The sequence below is a fragment of the Myiozetetes cayanensis genome, unplaced genomic scaffold, assembly GCF_022539395.1.
Source record: "Myiozetetes cayanensis isolate MyiCay16 unplaced genomic scaffold, myiCay2020 scf14, whole genome shotgun sequence".
Taxonomy (NCBI): Eukaryota; Metazoa; Chordata; class Aves; order Passeriformes; family Tyrannidae; genus Myiozetetes; species Myiozetetes cayanensis.
Window position 1 is genome coordinate 8,451,090 of NW_026087048.1, and position 26,352 is coordinate 8,477,441.

At 36.0% G+C, this 26,352-nt stretch overlaps 1 protein-coding gene across 1 annotated transcript in view; it reads left to right on the forward strand.

Annotated features, from left to right (window-relative positions):
* The window catches only part of MYO5C (myosin VC), a 33,209-nt gene extending 8,139 nt beyond the window's left edge, over positions 1-25,070 (forward strand). The window contains exons 10-41 of the mRNA XM_050309620.1: positions 9-274; positions 716-797; positions 1,135-1,275; positions 2,368-2,493; positions 3,127-3,210; positions 4,081-4,215; positions 4,575-4,672; positions 5,228-5,314; positions 5,401-5,512; positions 6,459-6,670; positions 7,369-7,534; positions 7,916-8,062; positions 8,662-8,826; positions 9,066-9,159; positions 9,719-9,782; positions 10,996-11,176; positions 11,766-11,859; positions 12,513-12,576; positions 12,663-12,743; positions 13,120-13,300; positions 14,187-14,280; positions 15,067-15,118; positions 15,319-15,472; positions 15,724-15,811; positions 16,522-16,617; positions 17,174-17,328; positions 18,450-18,539; positions 19,808-19,958; positions 20,382-20,664; positions 21,745-21,919; positions 22,440-22,520; positions 22,778-25,070. Of these exons, the coding sequence (XP_050165577.1) occupies positions 9-274; positions 716-797; positions 1,135-1,275; positions 2,368-2,493; positions 3,127-3,210; positions 4,081-4,215; positions 4,575-4,672; positions 5,228-5,314; positions 5,401-5,512; positions 6,459-6,670; positions 7,369-7,534; positions 7,916-8,062; positions 8,662-8,826; positions 9,066-9,159; positions 9,719-9,782; positions 10,996-11,176; positions 11,766-11,859; positions 12,513-12,576; positions 12,663-12,743; positions 13,120-13,300; positions 14,187-14,280; positions 15,067-15,118; positions 15,319-15,472; positions 15,724-15,811; positions 16,522-16,617; positions 17,174-17,328; positions 18,450-18,539; positions 19,808-19,958; positions 20,382-20,664; positions 21,745-21,919; positions 22,440-22,520; positions 22,778-22,930 (4,152 nt within the window). The 3' untranslated portion in view covers positions 22,931-25,070. The remainder of the gene's footprint in view (positions 1-8; positions 275-715; positions 798-1,134; positions 1,276-2,367; positions 2,494-3,126; positions 3,211-4,080; positions 4,216-4,574; positions 4,673-5,227; positions 5,315-5,400; positions 5,513-6,458; positions 6,671-7,368; positions 7,535-7,915; positions 8,063-8,661; positions 8,827-9,065; positions 9,160-9,718; positions 9,783-10,995; positions 11,177-11,765; positions 11,860-12,512; positions 12,577-12,662; positions 12,744-13,119; positions 13,301-14,186; positions 14,281-15,066; positions 15,119-15,318; positions 15,473-15,723; positions 15,812-16,521; positions 16,618-17,173; positions 17,329-18,449; positions 18,540-19,807; positions 19,959-20,381; positions 20,665-21,744; positions 21,920-22,439; positions 22,521-22,777) is intronic.
* The last annotated feature ends 1,282 nt before the right edge of the window (positions 25,071-26,352 follow it).

Consider the following 26,352-nt stretch of genomic DNA (forward strand, 5'->3'; position numbering starts at 1 on the left):
TTTTAAAGATGGAAGATAAACATCTCAATATATTCTGTGAACTTCTGGGTTTAAACTGTGACAAAATGTCCCGATGGTTGTGCCACCGAAAGATTATCACCACCTCAGAGACTGTAGTAAAGCCAATGACAAGAGCGCAGGCTGTTAATGCAAGGGATGCTCTGGCAAAGAAGATCTACTCTCATTTATTTGACTTTATTGTGGAAAGAATTAACCAAGCTTTGCAGTTCTCTGGCAAACAACATACTTTTATTGGTGTTTTGGACATTTATGGGTAAGACAGTCTCTGGAAACAAATTAAATTCTAAGTTGTGCCTTTTCTTTGGAGTTGATAAGAGGCATTTTTCAGTTTGTGCTGGTAATGGATTTGGAGGGGATTGTTTTACTAAAAGGTCATGATCATATAAGTTCTTTAGCATTCAGAGTAGTGGAAACATTCAGCTACTATAAATATTAGTATCTTTTGTGAATGAGGTTTAAATTTAACTTTTGATATGATACTTTTATATTTAACTATGGATTCTTTTTAGCTCTGTTATATCTGGTAACATTAACTTCTAAAAAAGTTTTGAAATACCTTAACATCTTCATTAGTTTTATGGCTGGTTAATTTTCTTGGAAACATTAAGATAGCCTCAAAATCTTTTAAGGATACTAGCATTTGATTTCGATGTCAAGGGATTTTTTTTCTTTTCTTATTTGAATTGTGTTTCAGATTTGAAACATTTGATGTGAACAGTTTTGAACAATTTTGTATCAATTATGCAAATGAAAAGCTACAGCAGCAATTTAACCTGGTATGTTCTTTTGTTTGTTACAGTTCTTTATCTTACTTTCTTTAAGTTTTTAGATTATGAATAATGGATATTAGCAAATGCTATTTGTGCTTGAGTAATGCATATTTCTGGATAGCGACTATCGAGTAATAAATAAACATTTATTTTTAAAAGTATGCATAGATACACATATACATATGAAAATTTCTGAGTTTATTTTCTTAAAAGACAAACATGTAATATAGTCCAAAATATTTTTTTTCTGTTTTATGTATACAACCATTCACATGCACACACTGTATTTATTTTCTTCCTTGATTGTTGTAACCTTACATTTGTATAATTTCCATATATCCAGCATGTCTTTAAACTTGAACAAGAAGAATATATGAAGGAAGATATCCCATGGACTTTAATAGACTTCTATGACAACCAACCTGTCATTGACCTTATTGAAGCAAAAATGGGAATTTTAGAACTTCTGGATGAAGAGTGCTTGGTAATTTAAAAATTCTTGCATTTAGAGCTCATAGAAAAAAGAAAAAAACAACCTACATAGATTTTTACAAGTTGGCCTTATAATCCATATTTTGTCCTTTTATCTGGAAGTAGAGCATTTTCCTCATAAAAGGAACATTAAGGTTTGCCCTCTATTTGATAATTTTAATTGTAAGCCTCTTAGTCTATTTTGCTGTTGTAGAACTAAGAACCTAAAATGAGATTCTTACCTAGAAGACAACCCAGCAGCTGGAGTTCATCACTGTGAGGGTAGTGCAGTACTAGAACAGGTTAAGCAGAGGTGCAGTGGGATCCTCATCCTTTGACATTTTCTGGATTTTAGTTCAAACAGCAGTTTATTGGTGGTAGTCTTGCTCCAGGCAGGAATTTAGACTACTCAGTCTCCAGGGATCTATTCCACCAATATTTTGAAAATGAAGTTATTCCACGAATCATTAATTTTGATACAAAATAGCCCCCAATAGTCTTGCTCTTTGATAAGTACTTGTTGAATGCACCAACGTTGCATCCTTGCTTTTCTTTCTTCAGTGTTACTATTTTTTTCCCTGTGTCTTCTCCTGACTGTAGAAATTCCTAATCCATTTCTTTTCTGTGTTATATGTAGTTCCTTTAGGCTTCCAAACCTGCTGAAGTAAGTTTGCCATGGAGCAACAGGTCAGGGAAAGTTGAGCCCTGATAGAATGGTCTCTAAGAGTTGTTCTGGTGATATTGGCAATGTGTCCTTCTTGGAATCCAGACCGTGGAGTAATGTGGGTAATATGTGGTGCTTACTGGCATTCTCAGGGATCACATTGTCCCCATTTGCAGGTAGCATCCTCTCAGGACAAAATGATTTATGACTCACCAGAGAATTAACTCTAGATAGCAAATTTGTGGATTAATACAACCTTCTTTCATAAAATGATTTGCTACAGGGAGCCACTGGTTAGTTTGAAGACAGAAAAACTGGTTGTTATCAGGCCTTGTAATTCACTGAAGATGTTTTATTCAGAGTATTTATTGACAATAAGCAGTTTTGCTGCCCTTAACAGTCCAACAAGTTTGCTAAAGAACACCCTTCTCATTTTTACAGTTACCTCATGGAAAAGATGAAAACTGGCTTCAAAAGCTGTATAATAATTTTGTCAATAAAAATGCACTCTTTGAAAAGCCGAGGATGTCAAACACGTCTTTCATCATTCAACACTTTGCTGATAAGGTAGAGTGTAAACAACCCAGTAATATTTCACCATGTTTCTAGTAATAGCTCATTCAGAAAAGAAACAGACTTAGAAAATAGGAAATATTAGCCATACTTGTTTGGAACTTCTGTAAAATTATTTTCAATACATAGCACTATTTATTTATTGGTAATAGTGTCTGTAATGTACCATTTAAACATAAGAAGTGATTAAGATAATGAATTGGAGAGTATAAAAATAAATCATCAAGATAAAAAAGCAGAAAAAGAGTAGAGTATATTAATAGAATAGTTACAACTGTAGTCCATACTCATTTTAATCTCAGTTATTTACATTTCAAATGTAGTATTCCTTTTTTAATATTTTGATTTGAAATCATAGGGTAATGAAGAAAGGAGGAAAGAAATTACTAATGAAGGCAGAAGGAAACTGCAGTTGATAGTGGATTCTGACAGTGTGTCTTTCTTCTAAATTTGCAATATGCATGTATGCAATCTTGAGACAATGGAACTGTGAAAAGAAGAATTTCAGCCATCATGTTTAGGACTAATAAAAAGCTCTTAGCTACCACAGCTGAGAGAGTAAAAATTACTGTTTTGCTATCCGTTTATGTGTTGCTGAGAAATTAATGATTTTGCCTGTTTGCACAGGTAGAATATAAATGTGAAGGATTTCTGGAAAAAAACAGAGATACAGTACATGAAGTATTGATTGAAATCTTGAAAGAGAGCAAGGTTTGTGAACAGTCAGCAATGACTAATTTTCTGAATGTCTGATTTTACTGGAATTAATTCAGATCTGATTTTAAAATACTTGATATAAAATTTTCATAGGTTGGATCAATTAATTCAGACAATTTTTATTAATATTACACAAGAATATATTTTTAACATAAAAATAATATAAAAGATGAAAAACCACAGTGTTCAACTTCTTGGTATATGTGTGTTTACTTTGCCAGTTAGGGCTTTTTTTAATATCTCCCTTGAAGACCATTTTGTAATCCTTGTAACTGAAAAACTTTTTTTTGCCTGTAGTCATTATGTGCAGCTTTGATAGGTAGTTTATCATTAACAACTACCTTTGTTTATTCTTCAAAAGAGATTAAGAGAATGCTAGGGCAAGGAAAACATCAGATGTCTTGTATGTGCCTGCCACTTCCCATCTGCTTGAAGGCCCTGTCCCTTTGAAGTCTACAGCCTTGAGACTTCAGAATTACTATTAAGAAGTTAACTTCACCTGACCAGAAAACATATTCTTAAATTACATATTGTGAAAATATGACCTTAAGTGGTCTTATTTTTAACTCTGCTCTGTGTTTATGTCCGTTATTTGCTCATATTGAAATAGCTTTTGCAGGCTGCCTTAACAGCTGCTGAGTTTTGTCTGTGAAATGTGTAAGTGCTTTGCAATAGGCTCAGAATCACTCTAACTCTTTCTTCAATTGTTGTTTGCTTGTGGCTTAAATATCCAGTTCCAAGTCCTGCAATACCTGGCCTAAGCATTAAGGGGTCTGCACTTTATGTTATAGTAAATGTAGTTTTTAATGAAATGTTGCTGCAGTTACACAGTATTTAACTCTGATTCTTTCACCACACTTTTAGTTTCATCTGTGTGCAAATTTTTTTCAAGACAATCCAGTGTCCGTTTCACCTTTCAGTTCAACTATAAACATCAAATCTGCAAGGCCTGTTCTCAAGTCACCCAACAAGCAGCTCCGGACAACTGTTGGCAGTAAGGTACTACAGAAATGTGCCATTTTATGATGCTTGTGCTTTCAAGGAACTGGGCGGTCTGAGAGTGTCACACTGGATCCTGTTACTGTTCATGGGGGACTGTCCAGTTTTCAGGACAGCCAGAACCAGCCACAGTGCAGTGCTCCAGGACTGGGTATAAGTAGGTGTGTTTAAGTTATACATAGGAGACTCCTAGGTACATCAGGAGTACTGTTCAATTTCCTACATTTAAGATCTAAACACTAAGAATATGTGTCCAGTGTCCAGCCAAAACCTAATAAATAATTAAAAGACTAAGATTTGACTTTTTGCCTAGCTGGAAATATTTCATCAGCAAAACTGTTGTGTCTGGTATTTTCTAGTTCCGGAATTCTTTGTCTTTGCTTATGGTGACACTCAATGCAACCACCCCTCATTATGTACGGTGCATAAAGCCAAACGATGAGAAGTTGCCTTTTGAGTAAGTATGTTAGTGGTGTTGAGCTGTTCTATTACCTTTAAAATTAAAAGAGTATTTTTCCATGTCACTGCAGCAACGTGTCAGCAAGTTAAATTCTTATTGTTGAACAACTTCCCATATGGAACATATTTCTCCTTTCAAGATAACTAAAGTTAAAAAAAATTGTCTTTTTACAAAAATAGAATAATTCTGTAATAGTTATTGATACCTGTCAACAATACCTCAAAAATTGTTATTATCCTGATATTTTTCAAGTTGGATATTAGTGTTTCTGTATTTGTCAGAACATATTTAGGGATAAGGTTGCCCACCTTTGGTTTAAGTTGATGCATATTTTGTACGGTATGGACTAGCACCAGTTCATACTCAGGGAGTAAAACCCATTGCCATTTTCTTTGTGAACATACCTGTTGTTCACAGAAATATTTAAAAGGGCTTTAGAAGTCAGAAAAAGTGTGAACAGTGTTGAAATAGAAATCCAGTTAGTTGAATGGTTCTAATTATTACAGCATGTCACACCCAGCAGAAATGTAAAATATAACTCTGCTTTTTTAGGTTTGATTCAAAAAGAGTTACTCAGCAGCTACGAGCCTGTGGTGTTTTGGAAACTATTCGAATTAGTGCACAGAGCTACCCATCCAGGTAGGGATGGCAGTGAGCCTCCTTGTGTCAAAAAATAGTTAATTGTCGGTGAGATGAAATTAATCTGTTAACTTTTGATTTTCCAGGTGGACTTACATTGAGTTTTTCAGCCGTTACAGCATTCTTATGACACAGCAGGAGCTCTCCATAAATGACAAGAAGCAGATTTGCAAGATTGTTTTGCAGCGGCTAATCCAGGTTGGTTTGTATGCATCAACTCACAGATGTATTGCAGCTTCTATTAGTAATAAGAAGTCTTTTTTGTCAAGAGTAGTATTTCTCCTCAAATAGGAAAGATATTTACATTATTACTGTTTATCCTGATTTAGTGTGCTGTACTAGGCTTGTGAGTCAGTAACCTCGTGTTGTGATGCAGTCGTGATGTGGCCATAGGCAGAGAATTTAAACACTCTGTGCTTAACATTGTCACTTGCAAAATGGGAGATATTCTACCTATATTTATAAACCAATGAACAGTAAATGGTATACATTTGTCAAGTGTTACAAGCACAAGAGGGCTTTTGATGATGGAATGGAGCATATTGGAGAACTATTCTAAAAATGTGCTGTTTTGCACGTCACTCCTATTTGTTAGACGAGCTGGCAGTGTTGAGGCTGGTCCCAGTCTAGCCAGCAACTCAAGTCAGCATGTCAGGAGTGAGTTCAGACTCAGGGATGTGTAACACCAAACGCAGGCACAGTTGCTGCATAGCTCTGGCACAGGCCAAGGGTGAAAGCCTGAACTTAAAAGCAGCTTCACCCCTGAGTTTTTGCTCACACAGCTCACTGATTCAAGGCTGGAACTGTGCATCAAAAGATATTGTTGGGCCCGTGGAACCTTGGCAGACTTGAAGAAGGGGGTGAAGAGGTTGTTTTCAAGGCTTTGATGATAAGTCCAAAACCTCCCTTTAATTTTAGATCGCTAGTGTGCAACTTTTTATGTAATTTTCAGGGTCTTTCCTGCTAAGTGGATTTTCTCCCCACATACTCTTATCTACAAAGAGGACAGAGAGGATATTCTTCTTTAGCAAGATCATGTCATTTCAGAAGAGCTTGCCTGAAGTGACAATTTATAAAAGGAAGAGAATGTCTGGGCTACAATAATAAACTATAAACTTAGTATACCTACTGTTTTCTTTTTCAGGATCATAACCAGTATCAGTTTGGGAGAACAAAAATCTTTTTCAGAGCAGGACAGGTTGCTTACTTAGAAAAACTGCGATCAGATAAGCTGAGGCATGCATGCATCATGATCCAAAAGAGTGTTCGAGGCTGGCTGCAGAGGAAGAAATACCTTCACACAAAGCAAGCAGCTGTTACTATCCAGCAGTATTTCCGGGGGCAGCGGACAGTACGGTACTCCTGGCTGATAAATGAATTTGCTGTTGGGGTGTGTCTGAAGGCAGATAGGAGATCAAACTAAAGCCCAGAGCAATTCAGGCTGTATTTTCATTTCCTCTTGATTGCAATTATTGACTTGAAAATGTTCAAGTTATTCAGCTGATATGAAGAAAGTACTCTTAACAGGTTTCTAATGCTGTCTGTCAGATTCCTGAGAGGCCTCTCTACCTGTAAGCTCAGTCCTTAGCTGATGATATGTGAGCCAGTTGTCAGCAAGGGCTTACTGCTTATCTTCAGGGCCAGAGAAGACATCAGGGAGCAGAAAGGAAAACCAACTTACAGGGATCTACAAATTAGTATGCATAAATGATTGCAAGGAGTTATGCAACAAAGAAACTGCACCAGTCATTCACAGAACAGACTGAGAGAAAGATGGCTCTATGTAGGCTTGGAAATTTGCAAAAAGAGACCAGAATGACTGCTTGGGGACAGATGAAAAAGATTGTGGATAACTCCCTCTCTCTCACTTTGACTGAAGGAAAAACAGCAAATGCCTGTTTTCAGTGTCTTCTTGTTGTTGTTTTCAGTAACCTTTTTCAATATCTTGTGGGTGTGGGTGTGGGTGTGTGTGGGTGTTTGATTTGACTGACCAAAGAAATGAACATGAGAAATCTAATGTGACCTAAGTAAACTTTGTTGTCTTTTTAATCAAGGCAAGCTATAACTGCAAGAAATCTGAAGGAAACATGGGCAGCTATAACTATTCAGAAATACTGTCGAGGTTACCTGGTCCGTAGACTTTGCCAGCTCATCCATGTGGCTGCTGTAACAATACAGGCTTATACAAGAGGATTTCTGGCAAGAAAAAAATATCGGAAGGTAAAGCTTATCAGAAATTTAATTTCAGTGACTAGAAACAGCTGTTGCTCTATGAGAAAAGTGGAGACAAGGACAATGGTCCCCAATACTTTACCTCTTGCATGTCTTCTTCTCATATCTTCTACTCTGTTTTTGTATTGTTACTATAAAAACACTGGATCACAATAGATGCCAAGAACTTTGTCTGGTTTCTACTTGATGCAGATAATTTTGTGTGATTACTACAGTGGCTCAATGTGTCTGCAGTCTGGTAATTTCAGTATTTTGATACGTCCTTGAGAAGCATCGTGCTTACCAGTGTATGTAGACCCACAGACTGTTACAGTTGCTGCTGATTGAGCCATGGATAATTACAGACAGATGTTAATATTTTATTTGAAGATGCGTGAAGAGCAGAAGGCTGTGATCCTTCAGAAATACGCCCGTGCGTGGCTTGCCCGGCGCAGGTTCCAGAATATTCGACGGTTTGTATTGAATATCCAGCTCTCATACAGAGTTCAGCAACTGCAGAAGAAGATAGAGGAACAGGTGAGAGAAACCAGTCAGTTTATGATTTGTACTAATTTCTTAATCGTATCTGTTCTAGTAGAAGTGCTTGTGTTGACTAGAGGCTTATGTGAGTTTAAATATCCGTATGTTACTTGAGAAGACAGGAGAATATGCAAGGAATATGGTTCCTTATAATAAATTACTAGACTTCCTATATCCTGGGTAGAAAGAATCCCGTAGGGTTTCCTTATATTTCTGCGTTTGTTATGCAGATGAGAAGAATCTGCAGTGAACTTTTTTTTATTGTTTCTTAAGTAGTCCATCCAATCTCTAGATCGGGTTACTTGCTGGAATGAAGGATGTGTGAGATACTGCTCTGGTACAACATACTTAGTAACTTTTGGAAATCTCACATTATGTTTATCTTGCAGTTTATTTTTGAGAGCAATCCATACCAGCCAAATCATCTTTACAATGATAGTTTTAATCTAATTGATGGAAACAGTCCCTGGTTGAAATAATCATGACTGGTATGGAATGGTGAGCAGAAGTAGGTCAGGTGCTCCCTTCAAAATTTTATGAAACAGTTTCAGGTGTGCATTTTTTTGTTTCCTTTTAACCTGTCCTGCTCATTGTAGAGTAGAGAAAATCATGGTTTGCTGGAACGATTGACCAATTTGGCTTCAGCTCATATGAATGACACAGATACAATTCAGAAACTCGAAGCAGACGTTGAAAAGTTAACTGCTCAGAAGAGAACATACGAAGAGAAAGGGAAAAAGTATAAAGAGGACAGTGAACAGGTAAATTATAATTGCCATCTGGGTGCTTTTATTTATAAATCTTTTTTTTTTTTTTTTGGTTAGTGGATTTATCAAATACATGGTTTGAGAGTTGCTAAGTAACTGTACTTTTATGTGTGTGTGTGTGGGAGGCAGCAGAGAAGAAAGTCCATAGATGCTTGTTAAAATGTAACATCTTCTGTGACCTATTTCTTCCTCCTTTGTAATTTGGATATTATGCTTGCTTTTTGTGTGCACAGAAAATCTTAAAACTTGAGAATCAGAATAAAGAATTACAAGAACAGAAAGAGACCTTAGAAATAAAGCTCCAAGAAAAAACTGAGGAAATGAAAGGTACAATAGCTAAAGGGAGTTTCAAAGGCATTGTAGTGGGGTAAATTTGTAAAGTCAAGTTTTCAGCAACAGTAAATTACTTTTGTATTAATAAGAGCAATATAAATGCTGAATTTACATTAATTGAAGTTCTTGTTTAGAATGTGTAGTGCAAATGCTTTTTATTTAATAATTAAATTAAATTTGTTCTTTCAATAGAAAAAGCTTTCCTCCTCTTATGCTTCCTGTCTCATGCACATGTATTGCTTCAAAGTGTAGCTTCCTAGGTTCCTTCAATATACTGCTTTTAGGAATCTAGCTTCAAAGGACACAGACAGCACATGAGATCAAGTATACTTTAGAGGAATAACAATTTGGTGTTGAATAGAACCTTTTCTATTCTGTAGCATTCCTTATAAAACGTACCATGATAATTTTTGGCACTTGAGAGAGTAATTTCAGCCTCAAAATGTGTTAAGGATTACTTACTTAAACAGAACTTCGCAGTGAGGTCATACTGTTTTAATAAATGTACATAATTGCATGAAAGTCTTTGAAACATTGACATATCTTTTGACAGAGAAAATGGATGACCTCACGAAGCAACTCTTCAATGATGTACAAAAAGAAGAAAAACAGCGAATGTACGTAATCTGAATTTTATTCCTTTGAAACAGCATTCATTTTTTCTCCTTCCCTACCTTCCTTTCTCCTGCTGTAAATGTGTAATGTTGACATCCCTTATGAATCCATCCAACTTCTTGGACATCAATGCTACTCCTGAAGTACTTCATGTAGAGTTTAGGAAAGCACATGCTTGTTTGTAGGTCAGTCACATGAGGGAAATCACGATGAGACTGTTCTTGTTTTTTCAGTTTCCTGTCTTTTCATGTGTCTTTCTAAGAATTGAAAGGCAACCTCGACCTAATGGTTTCTTTAGAAATATCCTCAGAATTTGGTCAGGACTGGAAGAGCAGCTGATGGCCATGCCAGTCAGAATTCCTGTGAAGTAAATTTTAAAGGGCAGAATTGAAATACTCAGCATAAGGGAAAGGTAGTGTTTGTACAAGGACATTTGGTTAAAGATGTAAGGGAAAGAACTTTCCCCGCCCCCTGGTTTGGTGTTTCATTTGCAGTAGTAAAATCCTGTTATTTTTCAGTAAATGGTTGTTGCTTTGCAGCGTGCTTTTCTTGAATCAAGAGTTTATTTCCCAATAACTCTTTTCCAGTGTAAGACAGAGAACCTCAGGTACCAGAAAAATGCTGTTTTTTGAAGTGCAGAGTGCAATCAATCACAGTCCTGATGTCTGGAAGTTGTTTAATATTCCAGCTCATTCTGATTTCAGCTGCCAATTACTTCAGACTGTACTAAGAGGACTTCTTTTGCAGTTTTCTGCTTTGCCCATTATCTATATTATGTTGGAAGCCATTCCAGTCCAGCAGGAACTAGTGGAAAATGGAAAGCTTCCTGTAATGTTTTACTGAGCAGGACACAGGGCTTTCTGTTGCTTTGTCCTTTTTCAGTGCTGACTGTGGCCATAAATGTAGTGGAAAGCTACTCAGGCAGGATAACTCACAGAGTTAGAGAATTAGCCTTGAAGTGGAAAAAACTCAGTTTTGCCTTTAATTCCATCCCAACATCTGAATTACATGTAGTGAAATCTGTGGACATTCCTCTCCCATTATCATCCATTTTGTAGATTGATTCTGAGCATGTAGGATAGCATTTTCAAGCAATTATGATTCATTAAAGTTTTCTTCAATAAAACATGTCCTTCAAATTAAAACTAAAACAAAGCCCACTCTTTCACTTATGAATGTAGAAAAATAAAACCACCTTTCCATTTTCTTCTTTAGGTTACTTGAGAAAAATTTCCAAAATCAGAAGCAGGACTATGAAAAGGAGATTGAATTGCTCAAGGGAGAAATTAAGATTCTGAAAGAAGAAAAAACTCAGCTGGAACATCAAATTCAGCAAGAAATTGTCATTCAGGATGGCTTGAAAATGGAAGTAGGACAGCTTACAAAACAAGCACAGGTGTGAAGCATGATGCATATTTCATTTTGGAGTCTTTGCTAGATAGAGCAAGTAGAGAATGTGCGTGTTTTATTTATAGATTATCTTCACTAATTTTTTTATCTTCAGTGCACCTTTAGAACATGTTGTAGTTAATAAACTGAATTTGATACACCATTATGTAGAATTGTGTTCATGTAGTACACAATATGAGTAAGTTACTGCAGTACATGTTTTCAAGAGTAATTGTGCTTGAATATTTATACATTTAAATGTGTGGATCTTTTTTTCTTCCTTTTCCTGAGAATGTATTTGTTTCTCAGGGGATTTTTCATAAATGTAATTTATAAACTGAACCTGAAAATAGTACTTCTGTGTAAAGTCCCATTTTTTTCTCTGAGTCAGTTCCATGGCACAAGCACATATTTTTTCAGTACATCACATTTTTTTCCTGCTCTGATGCCTGACAACCAGATACTTTAAATACAACACATTTCAAGCCTTTTACCATATTAGCCTGTTCCTAATTATAATTATTCTTATGATTTAATTGATACTCAGCCCTTATTTTTCACTCCTTGCCTCAGTCTCTAATTTTTCTCTGATTCAGAAAATACCTGAGTTACAAAAGGAAATCGAGCTACTGCAGGCACAGAAATTGGATGTGGAAAAGCAGGCCCACTCACAGAAGCGAGAACTGAGGGGTAAGCCACACACCAGATAATGCAGAGAACTTACCAACTATGACATGAGGACAGTTTAAATGGATTTCTTCTGTTAGGTTTGACAAAACTCAGGTTCTCTTTCCCATCCCACAGTGATTTCATTCTATCCATATATTTAATCACATGGGGGAAAAAAGGATTCAACAACTGAGTTTTACAAAGTGGTCATTGAATACTGAGATCTGGTGTACCCCTTTGAAAAACCTCTGATTTCAAACATTTCTCCTTTGTGCTTAAAAATCAATACTAATAATTTAGACTTCGCTTGGAATTTGAAGTTCACATAAAGCTTAACAAATATCTTGTCAAGGCCTAAGAATGTGGAAACAGTACCTTATCTGATGAAGTTTTCCTTCACCTTTAGCCTTAGGTCCAATAATGTCCAGTTAGGTCCAATGCTTAAATAACTTGCTGAGTTGTGTTCCCTTTGGGCGTCTGTTCACCTACATGTCCCAAAGTAAAACCAAGTTCCTGATTGTATTCTTGTATTAAATCAGATAATTAACCAAGTAGCAGGAAAGAACCTCATAGATTTAGGAAGAGGTTTGTGTAATTTTTGTAAGTAAGCTTAATTTGAAATGTGCAGAGAAAATAATTCATGTAATAAACTTCTTTTTAAATTATTTTTACAGAAAAGATGTCAGAAGTTACAAAACAGCTGCTTGAAAGTTATGATTTTGAAGATGTGAGAAGCAGGTAATTTTGTCCTGAGGTCTCTTAAAAAAACCTTAGGAGATGCATTTTGTTCACGTGCCCACTCATGGTGCTGCCTTGCATTGCAGACTCTCTACAGAGGATTTGGAACACTTAAATGAGGATGGAGAGCTGTGGTTTGCTTATGAGGGCTTGAAAAAAGCTACAAGGTTCGTTCAGTTCTTCAGTGTTTTCATAACTCCAAGCTGTGATCTAGAAAATAAATTGAAAGATCAGTGAGTAACTAATTTGACAGTGCAGTACTGAACCTCTGTTTAAGAAATGGACAAACACTACATTATATGATGGGCTGAGCAGCTTAAAATCAGTTTAACAAACTTTAAGTAAGTGTGTATGTGTGAGTCAGGGAAATGTGTTTCCTCTGATATATCATGCCTAACTTTCAGCTCCCTTAATGCACAGGTGATGTAATGGAATATCTCTGTGTTAATCACAGTACTTTGTTTTCACCTCATATTAAATTTGACCCATTTCACCAAGGTCATTCTGCATCTGCCATGTTCTTTCTCCCTGTTTTTTTAACAGAGTATTGGAAAGTCATTTCCAGTCTCAGAAAGAAATATATGAGAAGGAGATTGAAGGTTTGAACTTTAAAGTTGAACACCTTAGTCAAGATATTAATCATCTACAAAAATTATTCCGGGAGGAAAATGACATAAATGATGGTATTCGACTTGAAGTTAGCAGGCTGACTTCAGAAAACTTGGTAAGGTCAAGGTGCAGTAATCAAAGTGTAGTAGTACAATCCAAATGTGTTTGTGGCATAGAGCAGTCAAAATGTTGTGGTCATGTCCTTGAATTCTCAAGGCTCAAACAAATGGGGCCATCTAAGATTGCACATCCACAAGGCTCTTTCCCTGCCTGCTTGGGGTGGTGTGTAAGGAGGCAGCCAAATTTCTTGTCCAGCTGTGCAGCTTGTTGGGGCAGCCTTAGAGAGATTTTTTTTTTCCCTTTTCTTTTGCATAAACCCGATTTGAGATTTTTCTTGAGAAGCCTCTTCAAAGTTCTGAGGCTCTCCCCACCAGAGGGCAGCTAAGCACACCAAAACACGCCAAACAAACTGCAGGCACGGCTGAAGGGTCTGGTAATTGGTGCTGTGCAAAACTGTCTGACACAAGGAACAGATATTATTCCAGAAAATAGCATATACCATATAGTTTTTCTGAGAAATAATTGAAGAAATATTTTCAAAACAAAATTACGAAAATTGAAAACATAAGAAAAAGTTATTTACAATGTTATTTAAAAAAATAAATTATGGCATATCGAAGGCTTTTTTCCACTGTTAATTGAGCTGGGGAAATTAAAGCTGTGGTGTAATTTCCTTTAAACCGTAAGAGAACAATGGTACTACTGGGACAGTCCAACAATTTGATTAGCTCACTATTTCATTTTTAACAGTGGGCAGCAGCAGGTGCCTCCAGAAAAGTTAAACAAGTCAGGCAAGCAGGTAGCAGTTCTCCCCCAGAGTCTCTCCTCTGGTTTTGACTGTTTTCAGTTGAAGGTCCTGAAGTCCTATTTATAGGAACAATTGCAGGCATTTGGAAAGAAGGAAGGTGCTGAGATACATAAATCTCTTTTTCCTCTAAAAGGTGATCCCAGATCTTAAACAGCAAGTTTCTGAACTTGAAAATCAAAAATTAGATCTTGAAAACCGTCTTCAAGAGCAGACTGAAAAGTTGAAAGGTAAAGTACCAGTATGGTCCCTTGTCTTTCAGTTATTTAAGAAGAACACGATGGATTCCCTATATTTGAACTTTTAAAAGCTGAAGCAATATTCTGTGACAGCTTCATTGCCTTACTACTTATTTTCTTTTTAGTAAAATGTAAGAGACACAATGAAAAAAATGTGTTGTATAGTTTATATCTTATTAAAGAATAAAATACATGCAATCATGTGCTTTTTCTTACCTTTTTGAGGGCATTCAGTTCTGTAGTTTGGATGTATTCAATGGGGCTCTGCAAAGAATATGTGGAATGGAGTATGACCTTTGGAAGCAGTCATAAAAAGGAAAGATGATTTGGAACTTAAGGCATATCCTATGAGATGGACTTCAGAGGGTGCTGAAGATTCAGAGTCAGAGGGATAAGTTCCTGCTAAGTTTGCTTGTTTGAAAGTTCGTCTCAATTTAGGAAAGCATACTCTGCTGAGGATCCCCAGTCTCTCTAGCTGCATGTCTTCCTAGGCAACTGGTTTAAAATTTACAAGTAGTTTTACTGCCAACTGCAAGAAGTTAGTAGTATGAAAATTCTTCATCCCATGTAATTTTCTTTATGTTATAGAATAGTCACATATTTATCTGATGCATTATCTGGCAGATACATTATCTGTTTCATTAGATGGAACAAAATTATGAGCATAAGAAGAGATTAACTGAATACCAGTACAGAACAGTAAATGACTTTGATTTTGTTGTTTCTCTTTTGTTTTGGGTTTTGTTGCTATTTATTACTGAAAAAAAACCCCGAAAGAGATGTCTAATCGACTGCATTATGAGCTAGAAGGGAATAGAACACAAAGACGGTAATTTTTTTTTTTTTAATTTAAGAAATGTAGTCACTCTAAGTTGCAGTAACAGAGTCAATTAAACACCTTAAAGTATTACATTTCATTAAGATTTACCTTACAGTGTTGTGTACAGTTAGTAAGTAATGGATGAGTATCATAGAATTCTGCTTTAACAAAAGATTAAGAGACAAGACTTCTTACCTACCTATTTTTAGAACTAATGAGGCCCAGAATGAAGTGGACATAAAACAAAAGGGCACAACCCAAGAAACTGAGGGCCTGAGCAATGGTTTGGTGCAAGATGAAGTCCAGGATGAAGTACAAAGCAAGATAAAACAAGTGACAACTCGACTCCATGTGGAAAACATGGTGAGGAAATGAAATTGTCATTAGAAATTGTACCTGAAATGTAGGATTAAAAAAAATGAAATAATGATTTTGTGGTATGGATAGGATATTTTCTCAATTAACTGGGGGAGAAAAAAATATCAAGGTGTTTCTTCCACCAAATACAAGTAAAAGCACATCATAGCATGCTTTAATTGTGGCAATAACATAGAGCAGTAGAAAACAGTTTTTAATTGTGTTTACTCTGAACTCACTGACTTTGATTATTACAGGATCTTGAAGAAAAATTAGACATGAAAGATAGAATAATAAAAAAATTGGAGGATCAGATCAAAACTCTTACCAAAACTCTTGAAAAAGGTAAGATATTGTTATGTGATCTGTTTTTTTTAATAGCTTTGAATGGCCAGTATCTGTTTGAAGAAAAATATATTTTAAAGAGGTGGAGTTTGGGGTGGGGTTAGAAATCTAAAACCTCAGGAAAATGTGCCAGGGGAACCACCAACAGAAATTGCATAAAAGTCCTTTCCTGGTTTGTTTGGGGTTTTTTGTAATAGGCTAAATGATAGGCACATATGGGACCTAAACTACATGATAAATATTAAGCCAGAGGTAATGAGGTTCTGTCAACAGAAGTTAACACATACCCTCACACAAACTGTCTCTGAGCCAACAAAGTTTTGCATCAGATGAGTAACTCCACCCATTACCCTTCAAGTGGCAGATGGTTCCTGATATGAAGTTCCTTTGTACAAAGCTCTTATATACAGTGTAATTCTTTGCTATAGAAAACTTTTGAAAACATTGCAGAGGTGTCTTAATGTAGAGATGTATTGTTGCTGTTTATGTGCCTTATTAAGGCAAGTAATTCCACTGAATCCAGCAAAACTGTTCATGAACAATATAAATATTACTTAACTCATAGTGCTTGGAAGCATAAACTAAGAACATAATTGTGAACAGGCCTGTACTCTGTTACAGAGAAAACTGCTTTGCCCCAACAGTTTGATCTGATGTGACCATTAGCTCAGCAACTAACCTGGAAGTAACAGTGCTTTTGTGTTTGACAGCTGAAGCTCATGTGCCATCTTCGTCCAAAGAGTACATTGGAATGATGGAGTACAAAAAAGAGGATGAAGAAAGGATCATTCAGAATCTGATCCTTGGTATTTTAGAAAAAACTTGAAATTTTCTAAGTTTTCAACAATATTCAGAACACTACAACAAGAACTGCAAGGCCATATCTCACTTACATTCAAAGTTGCCTTTTTCCCCACTCCCTTACCACCAATGCTCTATATTGCTCTTTTTCTACTGCCAGACATTTCAAGTACAGAAGTGCTTTATCTGTGTAAAAATCATTTGTCTGACTCTACATAATGCTGACTCTGTTATCTTTCTTATTATTTATTCACCTCTAAAGCTATAAATCTCAAGAGCACACTAGGGACTTGAATTTATGTTCTTCCTGGTCATCTCCTAAGTCTGTGAGTCACTGGGCCTACATCCATGTGTGATGGTTACTCTCCTGCCTGTCCTCTCCATATAATTCCCTTTTCTGAAAGGAACTCTACTTTCATGTTTCTCTTGAGAAGAATTTTTTCCTTCATCTGGGTTACTTTGCAATGTCAATTTTACTGCTAAACCAGCTTTTTGCATTACCTTGATACATTGAATCATTGAATTTTTATATAATAAACCCGATGGTTCTCCTTTATGCAGATTTAAAGCCACGTGGAGTTGTAGTTAATATGATACCTGGCCTTCCAGCTCACATCCTATTCATGTGTGTGAGGTATGCAGATTATCTGAATGATGCTGACATGCTGAAGTCCTTCATGAATGTAACCATTGATGGTATCAAACAGGTTGTTAAGGTAGGAATTGTGTTTGTCTGTATTTTTATTTTTAATATAAAGTATGAGATGCATGCTAGTACCTGGGGAATGCCAACACTTGCACTGCTGCTATTCCTGTAATGGAATGATAATCATTAGTGGCACTCTTTTTGAAGTTTGCAGTAGTATCCCTGTAAAGTCTCCAGGTAAGGTTCAACTATGCTGAACACAAAATGCACAGAATGCATTAACATAAATTATTTTTATCTGAAGAGCCTCTTGACAAAGTAATTAAAAGTATTTTATATTTTACAATGAACAGCTAATTAGCTGAAATGCACATGTGCTTTCAACGCTGGTAAAAATCAGATGGACAGAAATGAAGGTTAATATATCTGGCAGCTGGCAGGTAACGGAATTATAAGAGGTTTTTATACTACTCTTCTACTAGTGTAATAGTTTTTTTGATATGTCATTTGGTACTGCAACATTAGTACCAAAATATTAAAATTTGTTACCAGCCAGTTTAAGTTGTAAAGAATTGTTAGCCTCTTGTCTCATCTGCATAACAAATTCAGCTCTGTGAATGCTTTATTATGGATTTATACCTGGAAACACCAAGCAAGCACAGGCAGGAGTAAACTGTGGTTTATGCAGTTGAACATGTTGTACAGAGAATGCCTATAGTTTGTTTAGAAACAAATTTATAGCACAGTTTATCCACTAGAAAAGCTTTTGTTTACTTTGCTAACATACTATAAATAAAGCATACTTAAACACAGTTGGAATTATTTATTTGTGGTTCAGTTTCATTTGTGTATGCAGGTGTTGTTCACACTTCTTCACAGGAAGCCCTCCAGCATGCTACACTATCCACAGGAGTGTCAAAAGAACTGTTTGTTCAGGCTAATTTATTTAGCCAGTCTGTCATATCAAAATACTGAAACACTATTTACCAAATAAATGAGGGATCTTTGCTATGTGTGTATGAGCCTGAAAACACAAATGATTTGTTCACCTTGTATGTTACAGGTGCTGTATGTTCCTTCTGCTATAGATAGACACTATTCTACCAATACTGTAATAGTCTTAAGTTTAGTTATTAAATTAACTAACTTCATGAGACAATGCCATAATAAGATTGCTTTACTCATTTTCAGGAACATTCAGAAGACTTTGAGATGTTGTCCTTTTGGCTTTCCAATACATACTATTTTCTTAACTGTCTGAAGCAGTACAGTGGGGAAGAGGTAGGATTGATTTAATAAAATAATTTCATTGCTTCACTTTTGATAAACTTTAATTGGAATCAAAAATAGCAATAATAGATAATTATTTGCCAGCTCACCACTGTTCCTTCCAGGTATTTACATATTCACATTACCGTGCAGTTGTATTATATGTCTTATACAAATAAAAAACCCAGTATAGAACTAATAGTGAAATCAAGGAAACATCCAAGTGCTAAAGTAGGTTAAAGATATGACCTGAAAACTGTTCCTTAATTTGAGCTATTTCACATTCAAATAGCTCAATTTGAGCTATTTAATGTGGAGATATCCAGCTATCTATCTATCTATCTGTCTATCTATAATATAAAAAACAGTTTTACTATTTTACAACTGGGACCTTTGAAACACTTCTGCTACCAAAATAAGGCTACAGAAGAAAACCTCGAGAAAGAAACAAAACAATAAAATGTTAATTTTTTTCCTTATTTCATTTGCTTGTTTAAGCAAAGTTTAATCCTGAGATTCAGAATTCTTTCCATTATTTTCAGTTGAAACCTCTTACTGTATTTTTTGGCTAGGTTTTATAAATTCAGGTAGACTGAATGAAATTAGAGACAATAGAATGAAGCCCTCAGGATTAAAGGAAAGAGACGCCGCAAAGCCTTGGCATCCCAGTGTGTGCTGGATCATCAGCAACACTCCCTCCCTCTCGTGGTCGTACCGGGAACGGCTGCAGAGCAGCGCAGGAAACGTTTAAACTTAGTTACCAAAGTCTTTTATAATTTGGTTGCAACAGTAGGCAAAGGTCTGAATCCAGAATTTACTGTTAATATATATTTCTAATGAATATTCAAGACTTCACACAAGTTAGGATTCCGTGTATACTTTTGAAGTCAGACCTTTGCTAATGAAGTCTGAAAATAATATCCTTTTGCAGCAATAAAATGTAATTTCTTTTTTGTTTGCCACCGTAGTTTAAATAATTTTTTTTTTTTAAGAGGCAGGGGGGGTTTTCTTTCTGTTTAAGTGATCTAGAAATCATTCCAAAGTTCTTTGAAGTCTATGCATGCCTTTCCCTTGGCTTTAGGAACAGAGTAAACATCAGCATAAACTGGAAAATTAAGTACTGGAAGCATCCATTGAAATTACCTGTAGCTTTGATTCATTCTGAGACTGTGTTCAGCCAGAAGTGGAATGAGTTACTCTAATACATACATTACATTATAGTAATGATTTAGTTATAATGTTATGTGATTCTAATAATGATATTTACAACTTACTTGTAGGAATTTATGAAGTGTAACACTCCACGCCAGAATAAGAACTGTTTGAAGCATTTTGATCTCTCAGAATACAGACAAATTCTCAGTGATTTGGCCATTCGAATATATCACCAGTTCATTCTTGTCATGGAGAACAACATTCAGCCCATGATTGGTAAGACAGCACCAATCCCAGCTCACCTAAATTCAGCTTGTGAAGTGTATGAATAAAGGTTATACATGGAGGCAAAGGATGGGACAGACTTCTTTCTCCTCTTGATTTATAGATACGTGTTCAAGCATGTGTGTTTCCACACATATAAATTCCACTGAGTGGTATATCCCCACAGGGTTTGGAAAGACTTTTTCCTCACAACATTTCCTGGTGTGGGATAATGCTTTGAATCTGAGGAACATCATAGAAAAACAAAAGGCTTTTTAAAAACTGTGTGCTCCAGAAGCCTTTGTCAGTATCCCATTTTTCTTTTATCATTTAACTTTTAAAATCTCCTGAAAGTAGGTTTTGTTCAATAATTAATGTAACTGAAAGGATCCTTGGGAGTTTTGGTCTTACCAGTTATTTTCTGTTGTATTTCAGTACCAGGCATGCTGGAATATGAAAGTCTTCAGGGAATTTCTGGCTTGAAACCTACAGGGTTCCGTAAACGTTCTTCTAGTATAGATGACACGGATACCTACACAATGACCTCTATCTTGCAACAGCTCAGCTATTTTTATAGCACTATGTGTCAGAATGGCTTGGACTCTGAGCTTCTAAAGCAGGCGGTGAAGCAGCTTTTCTTTCTCATTGGAGCTGTCACCCTCAATAGTCTCTTCCTCCGCAAGGACATGTGCTCATGTAGAAAAGGAATGCAGATAAGGTAAAGCCAGTAAACTTTCAACAAGCTTGAGAATGAATTTTTAACACTTTCATGTAATATCCTTTGTCTCTAAGTCACTGGGTATTCAGTGGCCGTTCTGATGGAAGTAGCCTATTGGTTTTTTCATTCCTTTTGAAAAAGTAAATCTTTGCATTTTGGGCTGAGCTTTCTCAACATAACAATTACAAATTGTTCTTTCCATGGAAACACTAATGGAGGAAAAGGCAGAGAAAATTACAGTCTGAAGTTTAAAGTCAGGCATGGTTAGGATTCTTTCCATGCTAGCTCATTTGTGATGTGACCAATAGTATTTTTAATTCTTTCTTACTATAGCAAACAGGTGCAGTGTCCCCTGGCTGGCAGAGAGACAAAAGCTGACTTGCATGTTTCATGCTCTGTGACAAGAAAGGCAGTGAAACAGAGCTTTGAGGATGTAGATTGAGCATCATCTGTCTTGTTACAAGCAGCAAGAAAACATGCTCCTGTTTTGCAGAAGATACAGTTCATTTATTCTCCATTAGTCAGTCTGCAGACTAATGTGAAAGAAAATCAGTAAAATCTTGTCCCATCTGGGAAATTACTGGAAGAAAGCTGGTTTAACCTTTAGGTCATCAGTTGAAAGCCTGGCTCTGCTTTGTAACATGCGAAGATTTTTCTGATTTCCTGTACAAGCTCAACTGTAAATGCATGTTTTCATGACATACAGTGCAATAGGCAATGCAGTATATATTAGTAGTTTTCTGTAAACAACAACTAATAACTGCACTTTCTATTAACCAAGCTTTTAATTAAAAAAATAAAATTAAAAAACCGAACTAAACCAGAAAGAAAGAAACAAACAACCCCCTCCCCCCAAAAAAACCACAATAATTTGAAATATACAAAGGAGTAGGAGTAAACTTAAAGTTGAGTAAGCTATTGATTGTTTGATTTTTATGATCTGCAAGTATGGTTTTTAACTTAAAATGTACTAATCTGAACACTGCATTAGAAGAGTATTTCTTCTTTAGCAGTCTTTAAACTAACTTGTTTGTCAAGGGGAGCTTGACGTTTCTCTTCTTTGCTCGTGGTTTAACCCAGATGTAATATCAGCTACTTGGAAGAATGGCTTAAGGACAAGAATCTTCAAACCAGCAATGCCAAAGAAACTTTGGAGCCGCTATCTCAAGCAGCCTGGCTCCTTCAGGTTAAAAAGATCACAGATGATGATGCCAAGGAAATATGTGAGCACTGCACATCTCTCTCTACTGTGCAGGTAATGAACCATCTGTTTTCTTCTGGCAGCACTGGTTGCAGAATCTTAGCTATCTAAAATAATATGTTGCAAAAGGCTGTTGGTCTCTCATTTGATGAAAATAACACTCTTCAGCATTCTGAATCATCACTTGCTAAACTGCAATTTTAACTCCTTTTTTCTGATTGTTAGCATTTTAACTGCTCCTGTGGTGAATACTTGCCTGCTTTGTTCTATCCCACATTTTTCCTTCACAATGTATTTTCTTTACATTGTCACAGGGTTTTTTTTATTGTTTCCCTTAATCAATTCAGCTTTTTCTTCATCTCCTTGATCCTACTGACACCTCTGGAAATGAGGCATAACAGTCATCATATATGTAAACAATTCATTAGGTGACTAGTCAAAATTCTCTCTTTACTGTAAAATGTTTTACTGAAACCTTAATTAAATATCAATAAGGATGTCATAATAATGTTTTCTTCTCTTTGTCTTCTCACTTTTTCTGACATAGTAATATAGTCTTTTGTAATTTGAACAGATAGTTAAGATCCTCAATTCATACACTCCGATAGATGACTTTGAGAAAAGAGTGACTCCATCATTTGTTCGGAAAGTCCAGGTAAGAGCTACAACTGTTATTTCTCATATTCAACTTTCTGGATACTTCACACACAGAGTTTTTGATGTTATGTAGTTGTACCTGACATTTACATCATATTATTACTACATTGCTCATCTTCTAGACATTTGGAAGTGATGCAAACAAGTCTGATTAACATAATGTAAAAGCAAGATTTGCAATGGGAAGAGAACAATGGACTGGTTTTGCTTTGATTCTTAATGCAGTATTTTCTTACCTCTCTGTTATGATTTCAGGCTATGCTAAACAACCGTGAGGAGGTTCCGCAATTGATGCTTGATACCAAGTACCTCTTTCAAGTGACGTTTCCTTTCACCCCCTCTCCACATGCCTTGGAAATGATACAAGTCCCCAGCAGCTTCAAACTTGGCTTTCTCACAAGGGTTTAATGAAACCAATGAATTGATATTTCCTCAGAGACTCTATAAAGACAGGCAGACTTTCATGGTTCATTTCATCAGCTGGTGGGTAGTATAGTAGCTTGCAGTGAATTAAACTGTTGGAAACTTCTTCTTCAGTCAAGACTTAAACAGTAGGAATAATTTTGGCTTGTTATTTCCTTCTCCCTGTTCTTACTCTTTTCCCTCCATTTCAGTCTTACAGTGATGACTTTATATCATCAGCTGGACACAAAGCTTACCACACAGTTTTTTAGTCCAAACCTGACAAGAAAAGCATTTATCTGACAGGTTTGTATTGCTGCCCTGTCAGCACCAGTCAGAGGGGAAGACTGCCATGTGATAGATATTACTGCTTTACAATTTTCCTTGTCTTCACTTCCTGTAACAAGTGGGGTTTTTTCTTCCCAAGGTAATTCTATTCTTTGCCTTGATATACTGGATCTGTTTGAGAGTAGCTTTCATCTTTATTTATTATATCCTTATTTCTTTCACAAAAGTAGTCTTTCACAACAGTTCCTCCAGAAGGCTGTAGTAGGAGGGATGGGAAGGTCCTTCTACAGTTGTTTAAAAAAAATCAGCATGAATAGCTACATTGAAACTGGGGAACAGAGTTCAATCCAAGAGAATTGCTGTTACAAACCCACATTGTCTTTTTTGTGGGCATGCTGGCTAGGCTTCCTCTGCTTGCATTGCAGCCTGGGGGCTCTGCACAGATCTTTGGCCAAAGCGAGGACTCAGGTGCTCTTCTCCAAGACAGGTTTCAGTTTTGTTCTCTGCAATGACAAGTTTGGATTTAATATCAGTTATTGTAATGGAAAAGTCAGATATAAAGTTCGTGTTTTCATCCAGGTTTGAATTACAAGCTTGGTTCTCTAAAAGACAGGAGTCATCTCCTGGTTTGGTTCCATCTCTAGTGCAGTGTATTTCAGAATATACACTGAGTATGCACAGGGGTGCATCACCTTTCTCCTTTTCTGTTTTTGCTGGTTTCCCTCCTCCAGTCCAGAGTCTGAGTAAGAGCAGGTGCAGTTACTGTGGTCTGCTGTTACTGATAAACCAAGCCTAATTCCTCACATTTCATCTTCATTTATTTCTTTTCAATTGCAGGATACCTTAAAAGCAGAAGTAGTCTCCTTTTTGCTTTGTTCAGCCTTCTCCCTGTAATCAGGGAGTAAAACAGTAACTTTATTTAGTTCTGGACTCTGTCAGAACAACTAGGGAAACAGCATTCACCTCACCACAATGATAACTATCCTTAGAAATTCCTCAGTAAATAATGCTGGGTTTCTAAACTACTTTATTAGACATAGTTATTAAAATCAAGCACTAAAGCTTTGAAATATTTGAAGGACTCTAATTAATTGAGTTAATTTAAATATTTCAGGGAAGAACAATTGATTTGATTTTTATTATTATTATACAGTGTTACTACTACTTGTTTAATTTCACAGAATAATCTGTAAATATAAACAAGGAATCATTGTTGCTATTTAGTGTTCTTGGTGTTCTTGGTTCTGTGTACAGTGTAATACTCATCATGATATCCACAGAGATATATTCAAAATATATGAAGGAAAAATTCTTTTGTTCATTCAACAACAATAAAAGCTGTTCAAAACATGACACGTGTAGGTAGACTTGTATTTTAATGCGTTAAATAAAGTAGCTTTTAAATCACTTTGTAGTGCTTTGTGTGAATGAATAGCTTTGTTCTCAGTGTGGAAACATTTGAAAGAAGTTACTTGGAACTATGTGAACATTAGTGAGTACTGTCAGTCTTGTGTTGCACCATAAATGTTTATTTAATGGTCCAGTTGCTTTGCTGTAACATTGTGTATCTTCCTGTCAGCATAGTGTGCTATCCTTGGCTCCTCAGGAATTTCTGGAAATATTTTAATGCAAGCAACTTTTGTTGCTGTAATTTGTGTGTAGCCTTTTTTTACAGTTACTTGAGATGAATGTCTGTTACCCAAGATGACATGAATAAAATCACAGCCCACTCTTTCAGCCACATCACACAGAAGCATCAAAGCACAGATGTCCTTCATGAAAAAACCTTTCTTGATCAAGAAAAAAATGTGTATTGTGTGAAGTATGCTATTAAGTATGCTATTAACACTGTGTATGCAAAGAGCAAAATATATTTTCAAAAGAAAGTTCAAAATAATCAGGTCTGTTGTGTGCTCTCAGAAACTGAACTTGCTTTTGCTGACATTAATGCCTTCAGCCAGTGTGTAAGTAAAAATTCTTTTTGTTCTCTGTAGTTCTTCTAAATGTAAGGAGCCGTTTTAGTGAAGGCAGATACATGGAAGAGGCATTACTGAGGCTAACTGTCCTAGAATGATAGTAAAAGAGAAAGCTATTTTGTTCAAATGGGAAAATCACGAAATCACAGAATATGCTGCACTGGAAGGGACCCAAAAGGATCATCAGGTGTTGAATGGTGATCCTTGCTGCAGTGGCAAAATGGTTTATGGAGAGATGTGTGAGATGCTCTTGGCATCTTTGGATGTGTTTAGACATGTGGCCCCCGCAGTTTCTGGGAATAGGACTCAGCAGCACAGGTGATCCCTTTCAGTCCTGTGCTTCCATAATACTCTAATAAAAAAGAGTATTACAAAATTATTCTATAATAAAAAAATTTCTACCTGAGTTTCTGCTGGGCTGATACCTATTCTGGTTTTTTTTTCCTCCTTTTGTCTCAGATCCTCTTGATTAACAAATGCAAACATCTAATGGTATAATTTCAGTGACTTCCATAGAGTCTTAATGGTAGATGTGACCTTCAGCACTTTAAATTTTTTTGACATGTTGTCATGAATTTCCCCAAAATTTTTTTCAAAGAGTGCAAGAAAAGCAGAAATGTTTAATCCTACTGATTTTAAATTTTTTGTCTTAGAACAGGTTAATAGTAAAAGTATAACCAAGTAGGAACCAGCATGGACACTAATCAATTTGTTTGACTTTTAAATTTTGTTAAGAATATAAGATAAACATCAACAGTTCTTTTCATCAGAATGTCAAATTGCTATTTGGAAAAATCAGTTGTCAATCACCTCCCCAGTATGTTTCAACTTTGCTGTTTCAAAGCCACCCAAAAATTGCTGCCATATGGAACAGGCAGGTAAGATCTAGTTTGCTGAATAGTTTCTGTCCTTTATTCTATATTCTGAAGGAGGGCAGTTGAAATAAAGTCTTTATCATCAGTAATCATCAGCATCTAGCTGATCTGAGGTGATGCAACCAGAGAGGCTGAGCTTTAAATACACTTTAAGTAGACTTAGTAGGAAGGTTTTCTACATTAGCAGTATCATAGGGCTTATTTAGTCATCTTGAGACTCCTCAGGTTCTTGCTGTTTGAAAAGGTGGGTAATTTTTCCTATTTATCAACAAAGTTCATTGTACAGAAT